This window comes from Simochromis diagramma, unplaced genomic scaffold (genome assembly GCF_900408965.1).
Source record: "Simochromis diagramma unplaced genomic scaffold, fSimDia1.1 OVJJ01000343.1, whole genome shotgun sequence".
In the NCBI taxonomy this organism is placed as follows: Eukaryota; Metazoa; Chordata; class Actinopteri; order Cichliformes; family Cichlidae; genus Simochromis; species Simochromis diagramma.
Genome location: NW_024386831.1, coordinates 13,551,390 through 13,572,455, shown reverse-complemented (window position 1 = coordinate 13,572,455; position 21,066 = coordinate 13,551,390). Strand labels below are relative to the sequence as shown.

General features: G+C 39.9%; 2 protein-coding genes across 2 annotated transcripts in view; one reads left to right on the top strand and one right to left on the bottom strand.

Annotated features, from left to right (window-relative positions):
- LOC120731156 overlaps positions 1-21,066 on the bottom strand; it is a 102,548-nt gene that overhangs the window by 7,620 nt on the left and 73,862 nt on the right. The window lies entirely within an intron of this gene.
- nr4a2a (nuclear receptor subfamily 4, group A, member 2a) lies at positions 8,384-13,572 on the top strand. The gene is made up of 8 exons (XM_040028018.1): positions 8,384-8,537; positions 9,017-9,121; positions 9,306-10,177; positions 10,626-10,755; positions 10,943-11,106; positions 11,485-11,687; positions 11,855-12,033; positions 12,161-13,572. The coding sequence occupies exons 3-8, from the start codon at positions 9,308-9,310 to the stop codon at positions 12,415-12,417; spliced, it is 1,803 nt and encodes a 600-aa protein (XP_039883952.1). The 5' UTR covers positions 8,384-8,537; positions 9,017-9,121; positions 9,306-9,307; the 3' UTR covers positions 12,418-13,572.

Genomic DNA, 21,066 nt, shown 5'->3' with positions numbered 1-21,066 from the left:
TCCACTGTAATATTCATGACGAGAACAATATTGTGGGGCCATACATATTCCATTGGTTAAAAACAACAATCATTTCTACCACTATGACAGCATGAAGCACAAAGAGCAACCGCATATTCTGAGACCACATTTAAAAAGAACAAAACTTTAAAAAAAAAAAAAGAAACCTAGAGAACATATGCATGTTTTTAAACACCGAAGGAAGTCATATGACTTTCATAGCATTTTTAACAGTGAAATCGCTCTTTGCTTTGCCCATTAGAAGCTTCTTTGCTGTCCCAGATGGTCGATAAATCCCAGTTTTGAAAAGAAGAAAGGAAGAATAACTGAGGATTAGAAGAAAGGGTTTGAAACCCCCCTCTTCACTGCCAATAGACAACCAGGGCAAATAAAGGGGCAAAACATATTTAAGAAGCCTCTCACCAGCAGCATAGATAATTGATTTGGTATGTAATGGTAACCACATGAGGATGCACGCCCTTACTGGAAGAGAACAAAAGAGTTTTCATTTCTTTTTTTGGTGACTGGACTAAAGCCCGTAGACGTGTGAAGGGGAGAAATCCTTCCAGTTCAAACGTACTGCTGCTCTACACTTTCTAGCAGACATGTGAAGCATCTTACAGAGGAAGCCCCAGAGAGGCAGCTTGGAAAGCAGCTCCACCACAATGGCAAGGAGGTTATGCAACATCAGGATGGAGAATACCCATTTGCAGTTGCAAACAGAGGCTGAACAAGACTCTGCCATGAAAAATCCTTTCGGAAAGCTCCTCACAGAAAATATTGTGCTGGTACTGTAAGAAAAAACTGGGATTTATTTGTTTTTATTACTTTTGCCTGTAAAACCCCGATACAGATCCCTGTACACAAGGGAAAATTGGATTTTTTTTTTCTTTTTTTTACTAAAGAAGTTGGAGCAGAAAATATTGGGAACCAAGATAAGGTGGGATTTTCCTGTTTTTTTTCTCAGTGTCAATAAATCCCAGATTTAAAAACAAACACACCTGTGCTGTTTACGTCTCAATACTGTCTCTTAAAATTTACTTACAGGGGCAGGATGGTGTGCATGGGTTTAATTTAAAATTATCCCCAGTGTCCAAATGTACATGTCACCCAAATGAACTGTTTGACCTGTTGATGTGTTTTTAATACGGCTATGAGCCTTTCCAGGCTTTGCATAAACATATAGCACACCCATTTCAAGGCAGACTTGTGATAGAGATTATTATTATTATTAGGGGTAATTCCTGCTTTTATGCATTTTTTAGGCTGGTTTATTGTAACACTAGAATTGCAGTCAGATCAATGATTGTAAAGATATTTAAAGGATTTTTAAAGCTTTTTCTTACAATAAGAAAAAAATGTAAAAGTATATAGCAGCACTTTTTATGGCATACAGAAACTTATGCAAATACATTCAGAATTTTAAAAAAGCGTAAATCAATCTGACTATGAGGTTGTAATGAGCAGTTAGGACCCCTTAAATAATCACTTGTTGGATTTTATCTCATCTCTCTGATTCCCCTGAGTCCTCTCGATGGGGTTCTTCTTCTATCTGTTCAGTCCCCCTTTTACCTGTTCAGCCACCTTCACATGCAACACTCAGGCCTATAGCATCCATGCAAAAGAAATCCAGCCATCCATTTCATTGTCATATGACTCCAGGGGACAGTACACATTAATAAATGTGTTTCATTATTATGCATATGTCTTTATATTCCTTGTGATGGATTTAGGAAAAAGAAGCCATGTATTTTCTGTGACAAAGCTGTCAGACACCATCAAACAATAAAAAACAATACATCACATGCTTATTTATATTCCACTCCCAATAACATTTCAAAATAGTGTCTTTCGAGATTAATCACAGAATCTGCATGTGGCGAGCAGACGGACAACGCTGAGACATGTTAACAAGCAAACTTGACTAATTGCAAGACTGATGATGATGATGATGATGATAGAGCTGGATTATCTAAAATAAGCAAAGCAGAAGAAGACAAATGGCATTCGCTCTCAAGTTCACTGCAACTGTGAGACACGTCCACATTATGGAGGCACCATCAACCATTTGTTACAAATAATATGCAGCAGGTAATAGTGAACAGAATGGAAACTAACTTTTGCTTAGTCACCTGTTGTTAATGAACACGTTTAAGGTCTGTGCAACACCGAGTGAAATTAAGTTACAAGTACCGTCTTTAAATCCACGCTGAAATTTTATTCAACAAACGCAATCTGAAGCATCCTTTTTATACTAATAAGACTTTGTTAACAACACTACTCATTGCTTTGCAACACTGAATCTCACATGTTTTTTTTCTCTATTCTGTCAGTGCAGTAGGGCCATAAAATGAAAACAAGCCGCCTCCTTGCACTGACAGCAGTTCCCATTACTGCTACCTCCTCCTGTAATGCCCAGATACAGCTCAGTTGGTGAGCAACAGAAAAAAAAGAAGAAAAATCAGCAACGAGCTTTGCGGTGTACAGTGGCCTAAGCAATCCATTGCTTAAACAAACTGCATACTGCAGGCGTTGTGTGGTAGGTAAATTGCACATGGAATTTATGGATTGGAACTTTTCTTAGGTTGCACAAACTCCAAAGTCTTAATAAAAGAAATGTGCAATGGTAGAAAGTAATTAAGTACATTTACACAATTACTGTATTTAAAAAGAAATGTGAGGGACTTGTAATCTGCCTGCTTTAACAGGAGAAATGATATTTTTATTCCACTGTGCAGACTTTACAGTCATAGTTTCTTATTGCCTGTACATAAAACACTCCATAAACTTGTAAAATATAATACATAGTTAGTGTTAGCTCTTCAATATACTGGAAATCTCTCCTGGGGTCTGTTTAACCTTTTTCCCCTATGACAGTTAGTATAGGCTCCAGAGCCCCTGAACTGGACAGGTAGATGGGTGGATAGTTAGTTCCCAAATATTTGACATAAAAAAAAAACAGCATCTGAATGTCTTTGCAGGTTTTCCATCATCCAGGTTATAATAATTTATGTGCTCAAAAAGAAACCAACTGGACTTATTTATGAAATCAGAGTCTTCCTCTGTTCTCAAATGAGTCCCAGGTATTTAACCCACAGTGGGGTTGTCTTCTTGGTGAAAAATAGATGTCTCAATTATCTGTATATAGAAACTTAGCTTGCTACTTTTTTGTTACTCATAAAGTGCTTGTTCAATACATAACTGTGTTCACTTTGAAAAACAAACAAAATATAATTTAAAAGAAAAACTATAGCTGATAGTTAATAATGACACACTAAAGTGGTCACAAACTTACACAGTGCCGCGGTGAGTGGTTTGATGATACGATGCCACATTTTCAGTGTTTCCCACATGTTGTGCATGTATCTGAGATGTTGTGCTGAGACTCAGGCAATTTAAAGAGGTAGAGTGCGCGGTTATGAGATTTAAATGCTAAATGCTTCGTGCACACTGAACTAAAAAACCTTCAAGCTCAACACCGCATTTATTTTGTTCCTCAGGAATACATCCACCAAATGTGATGAACAGTCATGGAGAAATGCAGAGAGACTCATATACAGAGATACATTCGCTTAGTAGTAAGACTAAAAATATGCATTGTACTTGTTAACTGATAATGGTACTTTTACTTTTTCTTCCACAGCGATCTGAATACTTCTTTATCACTCGATACATGACTAATGCAGCCTTTCCTGTTTGTGGAGAAACAGGTCTGCCTCCTCACAACACAGTTTGGACGGTTCATGGCAAACTGAACCCATGAGAGGAAAAATCCTCTCCTCCAGCTACTTAGAGGGGAAAGCCTTCCAGCTTATGCAAAGCTTTATCCAATTCCCTCATTATCCATTCTAGGACACTTTGGTGGGGCCGAAATGGAATCGCAGCAAATTCCAGTACACAAAGAAATCTGCCGCACTGTCTGGCCTATCGGAGGAGCGTGCCTGTGAAAACTGTAAAATCTAATCAAACCTCAAACGGATCGGATGGAATAAAAAATTGTTTGAAGCAGAGCGCATATGCTTATTAGTGATCTACAAAAATAAATGATCTGGGTTTGTTACTTTTAAGGCAAGAGTAATCAACGCTTTATATCAATGATCTTTTAAAAGTCCAATAGCCAGTGGCACTGACATGGTATATAGGAGTCTTTAAGGTCCACATTCATAACTATTAGAAAGAAATTCACTTTACAATATTTAGCGTCCTCTCAACCTTTCATAATTCAGATATATTATTAATCAAAGAAACTGACAAAGAAACTAATGGTTTGTCTGATTTTCACTGGGGCACAATCCAGCCAGCAATTGATTGTGAAACCAGGGACACCTGCAGCTTCGGAATACATTTTCACTTTCAGGAGGATTGAAAAAAAAGAAAAAAAACCCAGCACCACGAGGAAATATTGCCCCACCACATGAATATGCAGGGAATTGATACCAGCAGTGTCATTACTAATGTTGCTGCCAATTACAGAGCATGTCATGACACTGTGATTCATGAATATTCATCGTTGACTGATATAGACAGCAGCAGTATGCAGAGGCTTCTATTCCCATTTTACTGTCTCATTGTGAATGGTGAACAGGTACCTCCATCATGCCATGGAGGAGCCTTCCAGCTGCAAGACAAGCTGTTCCATAAGGCATTGCTAGTTAACAGTGTGTTATATAAAGGTGTATAAAAGTGATGAAGTGCACCCTGGCTCTAAAGAGCAGGCATTAAAGCATATTAAGTAGACATTTAAGCTTGTAAAGTGGGAATCTAGAAATGGAAAGAAGACACTGAGCAAAGGGATGCCTTCAGGGTCTGGCTGTTCAATTCTCAGAAAGTTTGATACCTGCCAGTGCTTTGAGATGAAATGAGGTTTGTAGAAGCGACCGGGAGATTTTGCAAACTATCTAGGCTGCAGTTTAAGGAGAACGGCGCAACTTCTTTTCTAATTTAAATCCAATTTCACAAAAAAAGACAATGCAATTTAAAGATGGGGCGACGATTAGGTCTTTAAAAAGTGGAAGCCTCTTTCTCAGTTCCCACTTATTCTTAATTTGAGTAGCTTATGTGCTCAATACAATAATGAGAAAGTGGTGTTTCATGGAGTTTTCACAATTTTCTGCAACTTCACATGCTGCATAGTGTTAGAGGGAAACGGTGTTGTTATTCTGTAGGTTATTTCATAAACAAACATATGTCATATCTAATATGATTGCTAAGAAGCAAAAGAAATTCATCTTGTTAAACGGTAAATGTGGGACGACTTATGCCAAAGCAATAACCATCTACAACAAAAGTGTCATTTGCATGTTACAAACAGCTCAGGAAGTGTTGCTTCTTAAGTAAAAATAGCACAAAAAAGGTAAAAAATGTTCAGTCCAATTAAGTTATTCCATGCCCAAGAAAGTATTGAACAAAACTGCTGATATTGATGATAATTGTACCTATTGTCCCTATATTTTATTTTGCTGCTTAAATTAGAACACATATTCGTATTTGAGAGCTGACCTTGTTTTGCATGAAAAATCTTCTTCTGTTAAATCTTTTATTATAGCTGACCTGTAAATGTTGTGCAGTAAAACAGTACAGTGTTCTCCACTGCAGCTGGCAGTAAGAAATAAGTATGCATGTAAGTCAGAATTTTACTACAGTACTTTAGTAAATGCACTTTGTTTCCTTCCGCTTCACATAAATGCTTCACTTGTTAAACACTTGTAGAAGAGTAGCCTGTACTTTTCATTGTGCTAAAATGCCATGTACTTCTTTTGCAGGTATCTGAACACATATTTCACTGCTGAAAATGACCACTTTTTTTTTTAATCCTCTTTATTAACCAATCACAGCAGCAAAGCTGTAATGTATTATACTGAAATGCAAATGTTGTTAATAAAGCTCTTAAAATGTGTCAAATGGAGCTGCACAGTATCTGAGAAGACTGCACCACATGGTCAGTTTGGTCCATACCTGAAATCCATCTACTATATGTGAACGTTACATCTCCAGAGAAGGGGAAAAGGAATAGACTATATCAAGTCGCCCAAAAGCTAAATAGTGAAGAATACTTGCTGGACGTAAAGATGTTAATTTGAACCGACTTGTCAAAAAAAAAAAATTAAAACAAAAAAATTCGACTCTGAAGTTTCTTTGCGCTGGGCCTGTTGCTAATAACAACCACACTCATGATGGAGACCAAATCAAGTGGGGCTCACTGTTCGCATCCCTCCTCGCACTCAGGGTCGAATCCCCGGGGAGCTGGCAGATCCTGGTCTGACTGTAACTGAGACTCATATGGTATCCTTTGACCTTGAGATGACGAGAGTGTCTCTTCTACTAATAAAACGCATTTCCCACAGAGTTTTCGATTGCACCCGGGGAGAAATTAATAATGGGGGCTCCCACGGTGATAAAAGCGAGAGAGAGAGTCAAAGCTACACATTCTGGCATTTCTACAAACAAACCTAAACATATAATCTTCCGTATGATTACAACTAACCCGTCAGATTCACATCAGACTGCCAATTAACTGTGCACATAAATAGGAAGTTAATTACTCTTCGGTAAAACGGCCAATTAAACGCTAACTGAGCTTAATTTTAAATGGAAAATTGTTACCAGTCAATAAAAACCAAGCGGCGTCCTGTCATCAGCGTTTTAAGTCAAAATAGTTTTTGTGTTTTTTGTGGAGGTTGGTCACATATTCCACTTTATGTAAATATATTTACATGGCTGTAGGATAACTGTTGTTTAATGAGCCGAAATCATGATGACACAAGACTGGGTCAGTACAATGTGAAAAGCGCCATAATCTATGCAAGTCGAACAATATTTTACTTCCGGATATCCACAGTTCAGTGTGGGGAAACTGTAATTTACAAATCCCGTCTTATAGTCCACCTGAAAACGACTGGGCGTGACCACACAGTCTTAATGGGGTTAGGTTAATTAAAAGGTTAATTGTAAGAAACAGCAGCTTTGTGATGTATGGCTGGCGAACAATAGTGTCCTCTAGAGGTGAGTGTAACCATGATATACAGTTTTCTTTCCCCCACCCCTCTTCTTGCGCACTCTTATTGTGTGTGCTGTGAGTACGGGGCAGTACATAAAACAGCTTCAAGACTGATGGTTGTTCTGTGGTTCATGTAATAAAGCAGCAGTCCAACAGCAATAACATATGATGCTGCATGCGGCGAGATGCTGGCTGTGGCGTGTGGAGCCACATCTCTGCGAATGCACTTTCTGCTCGCTCTCTTGGGCCTGGTTCCCAAGCCTGCGTACATCTAGAAAGATTTAGGCCAACTCGACTGGCTACAAGGTGTTGGTGTAAGATTAGGCGAAGATCAGTTATTCCATCGCTGCAGAACAATAAGGCCAGCAGATTATTTTGGCGACCGCGTCAACTTGAGCGTTTTCTGCGTCACTCTTATTCTGCGCGCTGCTATCACGTTTCCCTGTTTTGGGTCCCCCATGACAACTGGCTACGGGCCCGCTAATTATCCCCCCTTCCTCCTACAGAAGCTCTCTCTCTCGCACACACACACACAAGCGCTACCAGCGCTATGAATAGGCAGCCCACCTCGCAGACCCCACCCCATCTGAGGTCTAAATTTGGAACACAATTGAAATAGCCTACAGAAATCCTGTCAGAAGATAACAAAGAATAATATTGACCCCTGCTTCATTAGGGCTATTTCATACAACTACAGTGAGTCTAGCATTGTGACGTTGTGACATAACTGTGCCTAATATGTGTCCCGGTGTACACTCATCTTAATTTCACATTCAAATACCGACAACCGGGCCATGCATAAACTCAGTGCTAGTAAGGAGACGTGTTTCTACTTAGGGGTGTGTGTACGTTTGTTTTAATGCCACAAAAATACACCGCACACTTGGCTACATATTGGCCTGCTGCAACCCTGGAGTGTACCTTCATTTTTTTTGGAGTAGTGCATGGTAGTAAATGAACTTTCCCCGATTGTAAATACTATTCCCGCATGCCAGAACAGTGAGGAAAACAACAGTGACAGCACCAGTCCATCGGAAACGTGCATCATTTACTTTAGAGATTTGTGGCAAATACATCGAAATCATATCACATAGACTCATGTCAGCTTAAAACAAGCATGACGTAAGCCCTGTGCAAACACCAAGGTGTCTGAACTGAGTTTAGGTGGGTTTATCCTCCACTACATCTCTGCTAATGTCCATGTGGGAAGCAACACAGAACACATACCACAAGACAAACATACTCACCAGAAAAATTGGGGCTTGAGAAAGCTCCCGAGGAGATTGGTCCGCGTCGGTGTCGACGCCGATGACGTTGCGCACTGAAACACGTGGGCCAGGGTATCTAGAGCTCACATAAACAAAGCCACATTGGCCAGACTGGATAGTCGAAGCTCGTGTCGCTGTTGGTGCGCGGACTCACTTCCCTGCTTGGCATTGCTTGTACCTACGCTCGTGATTTGGAGCTTTTACTAAAATTGATGAATACCACCTACATGCTTATCGCATGGACAGAAAGTCACGATCCTGATGTGAAAGAGGTAAGATTCATTCATTCTTTTCTTGCAACATAATCTCCGAATTCGCTCGTCCTGTCCGGCTTCTCCGAGGCATTGAAATCTTTTTTTTTAAATCGAAGTCTTTTTTCTATCCTTAAATTGAAATTGCACGCAATTAAGTTTGACTGAGACTATTCAGATGTGACTGTCATTTAATGCCACATTTCAGCTTTCTGCTTTTTAGACAAGTTTTTACTAGTGTCAAGTGCGCAAAGTTGGTCTGTTCACGTCGAACCAGCATCTTAACAAAAGAAAAGAAATACTTGTGGTTTGGTTTCTATAGCATGTTGTTCATATTCATTAGAACACTGAATAAAATGTTGTAACATGCTCTGCACGTTTGGAAACGGGGTATGGTTTGCGCGCAAATAGACTTATGCTTAACCAATGTGTGATCTCTCCTTTTAGAGAGATTGTTTTATTGTATAATCTAGTAACTCCAAAGCTTTGTGTTTTATTAGGGGAAGAACCAGAACAGAGTCGCATTCTTCTATCCCGACACCCACACAACAGCTCCTGACATTACCCATTTCAAGTGTCACCGGAAAACTGTCAGAAGACTTGAGGTAGGATGGGAAACATTTATGTGCTAAAGTTTTATTTTTACCTGAAATCCCACACTTGTTTAAATTAGTGTAGTTTTTGCTGTGGACATTTCATATAATTTTACATTGATATATAAAACTTTCCCTCTCAGTTTAAACATTTATGTGAAAAATTCTAATTTGTTTGCACCCGTCTGGTTTTCAGCCATGCCCTGCGTTCAGGCTCAGTATGGATCATCACCTCAAGGAGCCAGTCCAGCTTCCCAGAGCTACAGCTACCACACCGCAGGAGAATACAGCTGCGACTTCTTAACACCCGAATTTGTTAAGTTTAGCATGGACTTGACCAACACTGAGATCACAGCTACTACTTCTCTACCAAGTTTCAGTACATTCATGGACAACTATAACACCAGTTACGACGTTAAACCGCCCTGTCTCTATCAGATGCCCCACTCCGGAGAGCAGTCCTCTATCAAAGTGGAGGACATTCAGATGCACAGTTACCATCAGCAGAGCCACCTGCCACCCCAGTCTGAGGAAATGATGGCTCACTCTGGGCCTATGTATTTCAAACCCTCCTCGCCTCACGCCCCAAGTACGCCAAACTTCCAGGTTCAGCCTAATCACATGTGGGAGGACCCTGGCTCCCTCCACAGTTTCCACCAGAACTATGTTGCGGCCACGTCTCATATGATAGACCAGCGCAAGAATCCGGTGTCAAGGCTTTCGCTCTTCTCCTTCAAACAGTCCCCGCCCGGTACTCCTGTTTCCAGCTGTCAGATGCGGTTCGACGGGCCGCTGCACGTGTCCATGAACCACGACAACCCGGGCGCACACCGCGGCCCGGACGGCCAGAGTTTTGCGGTGCCCAGCGCTATACGGAAACAGTCTGGCCTGGCCTTTCCTCACTCGCTGCAGCTCAGCCACGGGCACCAGCTGATGGACAGCCAAGTGCCATCGCCCCCGTCCCGAGGATCTCCGTCAAACGAAGGTCTGTGTGCGGTATGTGGGGACAACGCAGCCTGCCAACATTATGGAGTGAGAACCTGCGAGGGTTGCAAAGGATTTTTCAAGGTGGGCTGAAATGACAGCAACAATGAATGCGTGTTACTGTTTTTTACGTCAGCGAGACATTCTGTCATTATTATTCACAGCGCAGTGTGTTAAATGCTGCTCAGTTACTTAAAAACCAAATAAATCAAAGGCAACACAATAACACTAAACCCGACTTTAATACAAGTGTGAGTGCGCATACAAAAAAGAACCACATGGCAGTCATACTTGTCCACACAGACGTGACATCGAATGAAAAGAAATAATAACCAACACCACTAATGCGTATTTGCTGAGCTTCTCTTATTATTATTGGTTCATACAGCACAATTCAAAACATTCAATATAAATTATATTATATTGTTTTCATCCTTGCATTTCCCCTTCAAGTTGTGCGTTAGAATTGTGTAACCTTGGAAATGGGCCCGAAAGTTGACTGTGTGTTTTTTTCCCCTCTCTCTCTTTTCAGCGCACCGTACAGAAAAATGCAAAATACGTGTGTTTAGCAAATAAAAACTGTCCTGTTGACAAACGCCGAAGAAACCGTTGCCAGTTCTGCCGTTTCCAGAAGTGCCTTGTCGTCGGAATGGTGAGAGAAGGTACGTTTGGGCTATGCATTCAATTATTTCTGTCCCGGTGGTTAATATTTTTCATCTGACACACTGGGAAACGTGCGTAATGCAGTACTGGGTTGTGAATTTATCCACTAATAGGTATTTACGCACACCAGCTGGAGTTTGTATATTGATGATTTATCTAAATCACATATCTTTATATATTTTGCAGTTGTCCGAACGGATAATCTAAAAGGTCGAAGAGGACGCCTACCATCCAAACCCAAAAGTCCCCAAGAGCCTTCCCCTCCCTCGCCGCCGGTCAGCCTCATAAGCGCACTTGTTAGGGCCCATGTGGACTCCAATCCCTCCATGTCCGCTTTGGACTACTCCAGAGTAAGTGACTCTAATAATCCCAGAAATAAAAAGTCACACACTCACAGAACATTTGAAAAAAAAAAGAAGAGTTAAATATTATTCAGAGAAAGCAGATAAAACGAGACTGGCGACCCCTTTAATTTAGTCCTGCTTTAGGACTAAATTTATTACCCTGAAAGTTTTCTGTAATACATCGCTGAATTCCAAACTTTGCCAGCCTTTTAATGTGACATATTTTAAGTGAGCTGCACTGAGATGCTGAACTTAATAAAAAGGAGACATGAATTCAACGGTTAAAAAAAATCTTTCTCTCCTTCTTGGAAATGGGCATTTGCAATTTCACGGATTATATATTTTAAAGGACCTCATTAAGGCGCTGTTTAAATTAAATTCCAGTTCCAGGCTAACCCTGACTACCAAATGACTGGAGACAACACTCAGCATATCCAGCAGTTCTATGATCTCCTGACGGGCTCCATGGAGATCATCCGAGGCTGGGCGGAGAAGATCCCTGGCTTTTCTGATCTACCGAAGCAAGATCAAGATCTCCTCTTTGAATCCGCCTTCCTTGAACTTTTTGTCCTACGGCTGGCATACAGGTGAGACTGAGTAATTACTAAATAAAACAATTTAGGCTTTAGATAATCATCAGTCCCTCCTTCAAGCTTCATTGCTTTTGGCTTTATTAGCCGCCCAATAATTAGAAGGCTCTTGAATCCACATTTATTACCAAGCATAATTAATGACATTTTGTTAATAACTGCAGGTCCAACCCAGTGGAAGGAAAGCTTATTTTTTGTAATGGAGTGGTTTTACACAGACTACAGTGCGTCCGTGGATTTGGAGAGTGGGTAGACGCCATCGTGGAGTTTTCTTCCAACTTGCAGAGTATGAATATAGACATCTCAGCTTTTTCCTGCATCGCAGCACTGGCCATGGTAACAGGTGAGTAAAGGCGACGGTGCATTTATGAACACTGGATGGTTCACAACGCTTATGAAAAATGAGAGGGTTGACGTATCATAGATTATTTATCCGTGCCTGTTTTTTCTTTGTTAATTGTATTTTTCAGAGCGACACGGACTTAAGGAACCCAAGAGAGTCGAGGATCTCCAAAACAAGATCGTCAACTGCCTCAAAGATCAAGTGACATTCAATGGCGGCGGCTTGAATCGTCCCAACTACTTGTCAAAACTCTTAGGAAAGCTCCCAGAACTGCGCACACTCTGTACCCAAGGTCTGCAGCGTATCTTTTACCTAAAGCTAGAAGACCTAGTCCCTCCGCCAGCAATAATTGACAAACTTTTCCTCGACACCCTACCTTTCTGAGTCTGACTCAATGGCGAACCTCAAAGAACTTCCAAAAGACTATTTGTGTCAGACTTGACCGATTTTTAAAGTTGTTATTTCTGAATATTTGCAAGCTCCATATGCTAACAGAACAACCACATTATGAATATGAATTCGTGAAAAAGTAACACGAGGGAAAAAAAGACAAAGTCTAATGGCTGTGCGGGCCTTGATTTTTTCCCCCTTTTCTCTCTTTTGTTTGTGCCAAACAACTGAATTATCACTGGTTAATGCTCTCCGGCGGACAAACTGTCATCAAATTTAACTTGGTCTTGCAATCATTTACTGTTTGTTTAACCTCGGCTCTACTGATTCAGCATACTCAGATGTAATATATTCCATTTATATAGAAATATATAAACCCACGCACACACACTGTATATTATGATAGATTATGTGATGCCTCCAATGCATCGGTTTATAACATGTGTAAAAAGTTTGTTATAATGAAAATATTTAATTTTCTTTTCTCTTTTGACTCGTGCCTATGTGTTTCTGACAGGATCCCAAAAGCATCCAGAAAAGACAACGCATGATTTAGTTTCTTTTTTTCCTCCCTCCCCTTTTCCTTTTTCTTTTATAGGCACTTGCTGAGGTGATGTCTATATATAATATATACCGGACACTATGTAGTCTGCTAGATTTGATACTGATTCGTAGTTATGGCACTCCTTTTATGTATGACGCATATGTGGAAAAATATTTCATCTGTATAGAAAATGAGGGACCCATGGTGTTTGTAAAACTGTCAGACATTCCTTGTTTGTATGTGCTGTAAGTATTGTTGCTGTTGAATATAAACGTTTCTATATATTTATTATTTCTATTGCCAAGAGCTACACTAAGCATGGTGCAATTTAAACGATTTCAAACCATCCAAGTTTCATGCTGAGCACGTTGTCTATGTTTTATGTCTTATAAGCGTCTAGCTAGTTATAATTTAACACGTTTTGGAACTGAAAAATCCCATCTTATATGAAGAGGTCCATGAGTGTGTGATATAGGCCTACATCTTTGGCATCATGGTGTACTTACAACTTCTGTAACGCATTTGGTGCCGAATTCAAAAAACTTTAGAGAGAAAGAAATATTTAATGTTTACAAATAAAACTTTTAAATCGATCCTTTGCTAAACACTTTCTCTGAAATTTATTCTTCAAATTCAGACTTTTCCAATCCCCAAGAGAGAGCGAGGCACACGAGAAATGATGCATTTTCTCATAACTTCTTCATTGAATTCTCAGTTTTGTGGAAGCTGTTGCGATCAGCGCTCAGGCTCGATTGCGCAAAAAAACCCAAACGATTTTTTATAAGGACACCACAATAATAATAATTTCTGTTATCATCCTGTTTTAAATAAACGTGACAGGATGCGATGAGATATTTAGTTCAAGCTAAGGGAGTAAGTCGTTGCATTAAAAGATGAAATATTCGTAAAGGCGGGCCCATTTTAATTGGATTTGGATTTTTAAATTTGACAAAAATATGAATCTTTACAGAGGCGCATATTAACGACTTCACAATTTTAAGCTTTCATTTTCCGACTCTATTCAGCTCATATTTCATTTATCCAAATTCAATTTAACCCACTTACATTTTAGGAGTTCTAAAGTGTCGCCATGCGTGCAGGTGTGTATTTCCAATTATTTCTAATATTTTAACAAATAAAGGTGACAATTTTATTAGTCTATCCTTTGCCGATAAAACATTTCCTCCCTTTTCTAATGTCGCTGTCTAACTAAAGAAGCGATGCAACAGATTAAACGCAGGAATTTAAATTGAACATAAAACACAATTTCTCGAACGACTGCTGAAATGAGAACATCGGAATCCCTCTTATAATTCATCTGTTCTTTGCTGATGTAGCGCGGATGATTATAAAACTTTAACTTTGTGGATCTCGACTTTCCTCGTTACCAAAAAAGGTGATTAAAAATGTAATGCCGAGCTTTACATTATCCCAGTCTGTGTACAAGCTGATTTTCTTTTCCTTTTGCGCTTCCGCTCCACTGACCTTTTATAATTTAAAATCAGACTTTCAACCTATCCTACCGACAAGTCAGATCAGAGCTAGAACTAAACAGTTTTACAGTCGGCAGTTTTCTGGCATAAAAAATCCGTCTACATGCAACTTGCCATTACAAATAAGAAGAAAAAGGCGTTCGAAAAGCTTTCTGAGAGGTGAAACCCGGTTTGAGCACAGGTAGCGCAGGCTCGCATTTCGCGTTCCAGCGCTCCAGTTGTCTGTGAAATTTAAGTGAAGAGACATATGATGATGCACAAACAGGAAACCTTTACTGCGTCGTTGTGCGGCATTTTTTTTTTTTTTGCAAACCGAGGCCGATGTTTGGTGAAAATAAAACGATACCCAGTTGGTTTTTAATAGTTTAGTAATACGCCAGCTTTTACCGACAACCTCCCACAAACCCCCCGGGAATGAAGTTCCGCGCCTCTTATTTCTTCTACATCCTCCCCCTTCCGCTGTATCAGCCATTAAAGTACACAGGTAAAAACGTCCCTATGTAGGCTGTATCCTTTAATCCAGTGCGCTGACTAATCTCACGCAACTGCGGTGAAGATTTTTTGTGAGATGTCGCTGCACATCACATCTGCATATTGTGAACTGCACAAGTAGAAATACAAGTCATTTAGAAATGTATACAAAACGGCTGTGATTAGCTTGAACAAAGTGAGGCAGGGCCGCTGTCACTAAGCCTTTCCTTCAGTCTATCAGGAGGGAGAAGTGACGCGAGGCTTTGAGGCATGTCTGGGACTTATCCACAACGATTCCACATTTATCACATGATCAAGATGAAGGGAACAGCTTATTTTGAGAGATATTAGCAGCAGGCAATAAATTGTCTAAATAATTACATCGTCACTGTAAAGTGCTAATTCCAAGGCAAATTGGGATTGTGCTCAGAACCAGTTTGCTGACATTTAGCAGATCTGTTGAAAGGGTGCATTACAATGTCACAAGTTTCCTCTATTGACTCTAAGTGCAGTTAGGTTTTATACATGTCTATCTCAATACAATAAAACATGACACATGTAGCCAACACTTCTGTCACTGTTTGTGCATGATTATATATATGCTGCAAGACTTTGAGTCTCAATTTATTAAGTGCCTAATTTCTTCCCCACTTTTGGACACCAGCGAAAGGTTAGGCGTGATTGTGTGAGCACAAGTTGGTCTACAAGAAAGAAAAGAAAATCATTTTTCACTTTTACAGTCTTGTGTTGAGCCCCTGAACACAGAACAACAACGAAAGCCAGCAGGTGGAGGTGGCCGTCTCCCAAGAACAAAGCCCGCATATCTGCCTCTAAGTGCTCATACACAAGGTGAGAAAGACATCGAATTAAAAATCTCTCAGTCTTAGAAGAGACACGAACTCCGCACACTGTGGCAGTCTTGCATTTGGTTGCACGCTCACCTGTACACTGTGGTGATGCTGACAGGTTCATGTGTGTTGTATGTGGTGGATTTAAAGTGTTGTCAGTCAGTTGTAGGTATTTAATCTGAAAATCATTTTCCACTGTCAACTGCTTTTATTCATATTATTTTAATCGGGAAGCCAAAATGTGTTAATTAACAGCTAGATCATTGCATCACTTGATACCTGAAGTGGGAGAAAACCACACCGTGCATCTTTGCAGTATATGAGAACTTAGTAGACATCTAAAGAGCAGGCATTGCTTTTGCTGAAACTGCATTTAGATGGAGAAGAACTACCCTGTTTTTAAAGTGCAGAACCAACAAGTAGCAATCAGCGGCAGTCAGAAGGAGATAAGGAAGAATAATTATAAGGATGCATGAATACATCTGATACAAACTTCTGTGCAAAACAGTACAAAAGTGGCAGCCTACACGCTGCCCACTGTCTGCTCTCTTGGGATACAGCAAGTGAGCTTTGGTCACAGTATTTATTTTCTCTGGCCTAGCTAAAACAAAGCCACGTGCAAAATGACTTTTTAAAACTCTTTTTGTCTTTTATAGTTGCCAATGAAAGTCATTTTGAGGTACAAAGGGAGATGAAAGCTTGTGAAGTGGATCTATATGTCTGCACACCACATGGCAGTCTTTATTACCTGGATCTGGCCATTTAAACAACATTCACTGCCTTTTCGACAGCCTTTTTCGGCATCTTTTCGTTCATTCACTGCATCCACTTTTCCCTCAACCTCGGCATCAATTTCTTTCGTGTTACCTTTCCCTCTGTTTAGGCAGCGAAGCACTTTGCTGTGGGAGCCTGCAGTAAAACATGTTGATTACACAACTTATGAATCTCATGAGTCCTGCCGACTATTGCTCTAAACAAAATGAATGAATAATGAGTTGAAAGATGGCCCTTTGGATAAGACTGTCTATAGTTATATTACTGTGACTATTTGATTTACCATATTGAAATGCTGATGATTGTCCAATAAATAATGCAAAAAGCTGATTTCCGAGCGGCGAGGCAGGAAAAGAAATCCACCTTGCATATAGATGGAGGTGAGCCATGTCTGTCCCTCTCAGCCTGTGGCCCAGAGCAGCTTTATCATTCATAGGACTAAACAGACAATCAATTCAGCAGCCGTGTATGAAGGATGAAGGGATGCGACAAGCTGTGAATGATGAGAAGCCAAAAATCAAAGGCCTCACTCCTTCTTAGCTCTAATAGCCATTACCAGCCCAGGCAGCACCAGTAAAATGAGGTTAATCATTCGCACAGATCCTTTCAAAGAAGATTGACTGAACTTGATGTCTAGTCAGATCACTCATAAATATTTACTTCACATTAAACAGCTGTGTGTGCTCTGTTATCGCACATTGATTTCTGACGGATGCCATAAAATTATTGTTTCAAGTGTGGTCAGTAAAATCCATTAATGTAATGCTTGTACCAAGACTCAATTATGCTAACCACAAGAAATTAATAATGCAATGAAATTGACAGAACATCATGTGGGAGAGGGGTTTCTTCAGGTTTCTGCCTAAAAAAAATGTATAAATGGGGGGAGAAGAGAAATGGTGTTTTTGTTTGTTTATTTGCTTCTTTTCATCACAAAAAGCTAATCGAGGCTAAATTAGTGCATTCAGTGCTGATAGATGCCCAAATGAAATAGCCCAAGAATTTAGGGATGAGATTACGTTTATGGGCACCGCATGTATCAGGATCGAACACATGGGCTCGGTCCTTTGACCTTATTGACAAAGTGAAATCGGAAATTTCCTTTATAGAAAGAGTTAATGTTTCCTCAGGCAGACATGTTTCCGATTCAATTAGTTTTAATGAAGCCGGTGCTCAGTGGTCACTGAAGTAGAAAAAACAGGCTTAAATGCCTGATGGTAATAGAGGACATATTAAGGAGGAAGGGATCGGACACACAGTGCATGCTTCTAAGTGGCGAAAAATGCCTCTATCAGGCTGGTAGGAGCCAGTGGCTCGGTAAGCAGTGAATTGTATGAGCCTCAAATGATGCATTTGGTCTCTGGGGCGAGGCTGGAGGAGACTGAGGAGTAAACTGTAAAAACGGAGGAAAGAAGAAGCTGCTTCGGATGATGCACATGGGTTATCACGAGTGGACAACAATGTTCACCAAAAAAAAAAACTACTTTAAATAATTTCATCCCAAGAGCCAGCTATTTGATTCATTTGTTTAACTATTTAATGCAATCGTTGCATTTTTAATTAATGAGTAAAAACATACCTTGTAATACCTCCAGTATACATATATACAGTTTATACACTGTTAACTATGTGACTGAATGCAGGGATGCAAACTGGACTATCCCTCCATCTGATGTCAGACTGTAAAATGTCAACATGGTCAGATGCACTGGCTCTGTTCCCACAAGGATATGCCCTTATCCTGTGTTATGGTTTGTGCTGTTGCTCCACGGTAAAGTGGAAGCACACCCATGCACATGTAATCTGTTCATGCCTTTGGGTCAAATCATGTGTGTGGTCTGCCATCTTCTCAGTATTACAGTTTCTCTGTCTGTAGCATTTTTTGCATGCATTTAGTCTTGCGAAATGAAAGCAATCTGGGTTTTTTTTTTAAAGGTAAATAGATAGTAAACCAAACACTTGAAGTTGCTTACCATGTAACACACTATGTCATGTCCTAGATTACATCCTAGGACTGCATCAACTGCATCATATCTTTTGGCACAATGCTTTTTTTTTTCTTTACGATGACTAACAGGAGGTAAACAAGCTTGAAATGAATGCACACTTTGATGCATGTTAAGGGCATCTGAGGCCTCTGCTTTATTTCTCGAATGCACAGACTATATGCATGTAATCACTACATAAACTGATGCACTAATGGTTTTACAAATCTCCCTCAGAACATATTAATCACACATGTAGTGTGAGAAAGTGCAAGTAGATTGAGTGGGGTACTCTTGAAGGGTCAAGAGGGGAATATGATGTGTGTTGGACAGAAAGGAAGGCGAGAGGGGGCTGTGGTGTGTGTGTGAGTGTGTGTGTATTTGTGTGTCACAACAGACAGAAGAGATCCAGCCCAGGCCCCCACACAGCTTTGTCATATCACTAGGAGATTAGGAACACACATGTCAAGCTAGGCACAGCCTGCTGCAATAATGCACCTGCCAGCTCTCAAGATCCACTCAACCCTTGTTCAACCCCTTGTACCTACATGCAAACACAAAGGCACACACACATAAATGTACCATTTTTTAATAGAAAAAAATACCCCACCCTTCAAATATACTGACTAAAAGATGTAATTTGAGATAAAAGTGGAACACGTAACTAGAATGATATTATTGATGTACGTTAAAGGAAAATGTATTTCAACACATACAGCAAGAAACACAGGAACTATCAAAGATATGAAAAGGTTGAGAGCTGGAAAAAAGTGGATATTTTACATGAAAAGTCTTACAGCAGAAGGTCATTGTCTTTCTTCGTGACAGAGTTCTTCAAGAAAAGCAGAGAGGGGAAGCTCAAAGAGATTCATCTCCACCAGGATCCAAGGTCATCCAACCTAGTCATCCTAGAAGCACTTGAAAAATATGGAGTGAAGACTTGAGATATTCTTCCCCCACCCCAAAAAAAGGAGTGTAGAGGGAAGACTCTGACTGAAGAGAATCACTGACCTTCAAACAAGCGCTCTATCCATATAGAGTAGGGGAAGACATGCACAATCCATCAAAAATGCACATGAACTTTCCCTCTTCAAATAGTTCCCGCTTGAATAGCAGTCAATGGATCAACTATGAATATTGCATGTCCTGAATTGCAGGGAATCAGATTGAATTCAGAGTGAGACAAAATCTGTGATATCGCACTTTCAGATTAAATCTCAAAAAAATTGTTTTGAGGGTGAACACTTTAGGCTGTAATTAATAACAACGGCAATGATGAGTTTAAACCCTGGGTTTGTTGTTTATGACACAAACCGGCTGTAAACAGACACATTAAAATGTAAAGAGGAGAATATATATAATCCAAATAAAAAGTAAAAAAAAAGAAAAAATAGAAAAAAAGTCCACCCTATAGTCATGAAATTGCCTTTTGCCACAGTCTCTCTTCAGGAATGGAAAGATCAGTGTTAATTTCAGCCCGTTTTTGATTGGATGAACCTGACTCCCTCTTGCACGACATGGATACCACAGGTCAGTGGCTGGTGCAGTGTTGCATGAAACAAACAAATAGAAAAAGGCACCTTGTGGCACTTGACTCTCGCCAGAATGCAACTGACGGCAAGCTTGCCAGCGTCCTATAATAACGACCAGTGCCTCATAACCAAAGAATGAAAGAGAGAGAGAGCGAGGGCGGGAGGGGGGAGGTGGGTTGAGAGAGAGGGAGAAAAGAGCAAGGAAAGAGGCAGAAAGATGATTTAAAAAAACAAACAAAAACGAACAAGGTTGTAGAAGAATGTAACATGTTTGTACTTGTAAAAGCCAGGAAACTGACTACAAATATATAATACTGAATGCAACAGTATGCAGAAAGGATAAAAATACTGAGGATATAAATACTGAGCGACCACAGAGGAAAATATAAAATAAGTCTGACAGCTCCAATACATGGTTAGCAACAACGACAGAGAAGCATTACTAAGGAAAAGAACCTCAAAGCTCGAATGTGTTTTATGTTTATTTCATCTATTAATAGTGCATAAGCACAGAGTGAGCATGGGCTTGCCTTTAGGAGCAACATGGTGGTTGTAACGCTGCAGAATAAAATATCAAATTAACATCACTGCTTTTATTGAGCTACTAATCAGAAGAAATACAAACACACTGCAAATACATTAAAACTTTCATCAGTTTTACACATCAAATCTGTTTACGGGTTTTCAGAAATATACAACTAACTGTTGTATGAAGTCTTTTGTGGGGTAGCTATATAAATTCTAATAAACTGCCTTAAGGGATGTTTCTTGTATCAGTGTCATTTAGGTGTAAATACTTTATGTTTGAAAATAGAAAATGGAATCTTTATGATATCTGAGAGAAAATAATTTGACAAACTCGTATCTCTTGAGGCTCCAGATGACATTAGCCACTAAAATGTTTGACCAAATGGTTGACAGCTCACTTGTTACTCATTAGGGGTAAACTCCTACCAGCATGAAGCTTTTAATGCTGAGGTCCAAGTCACGATAGGT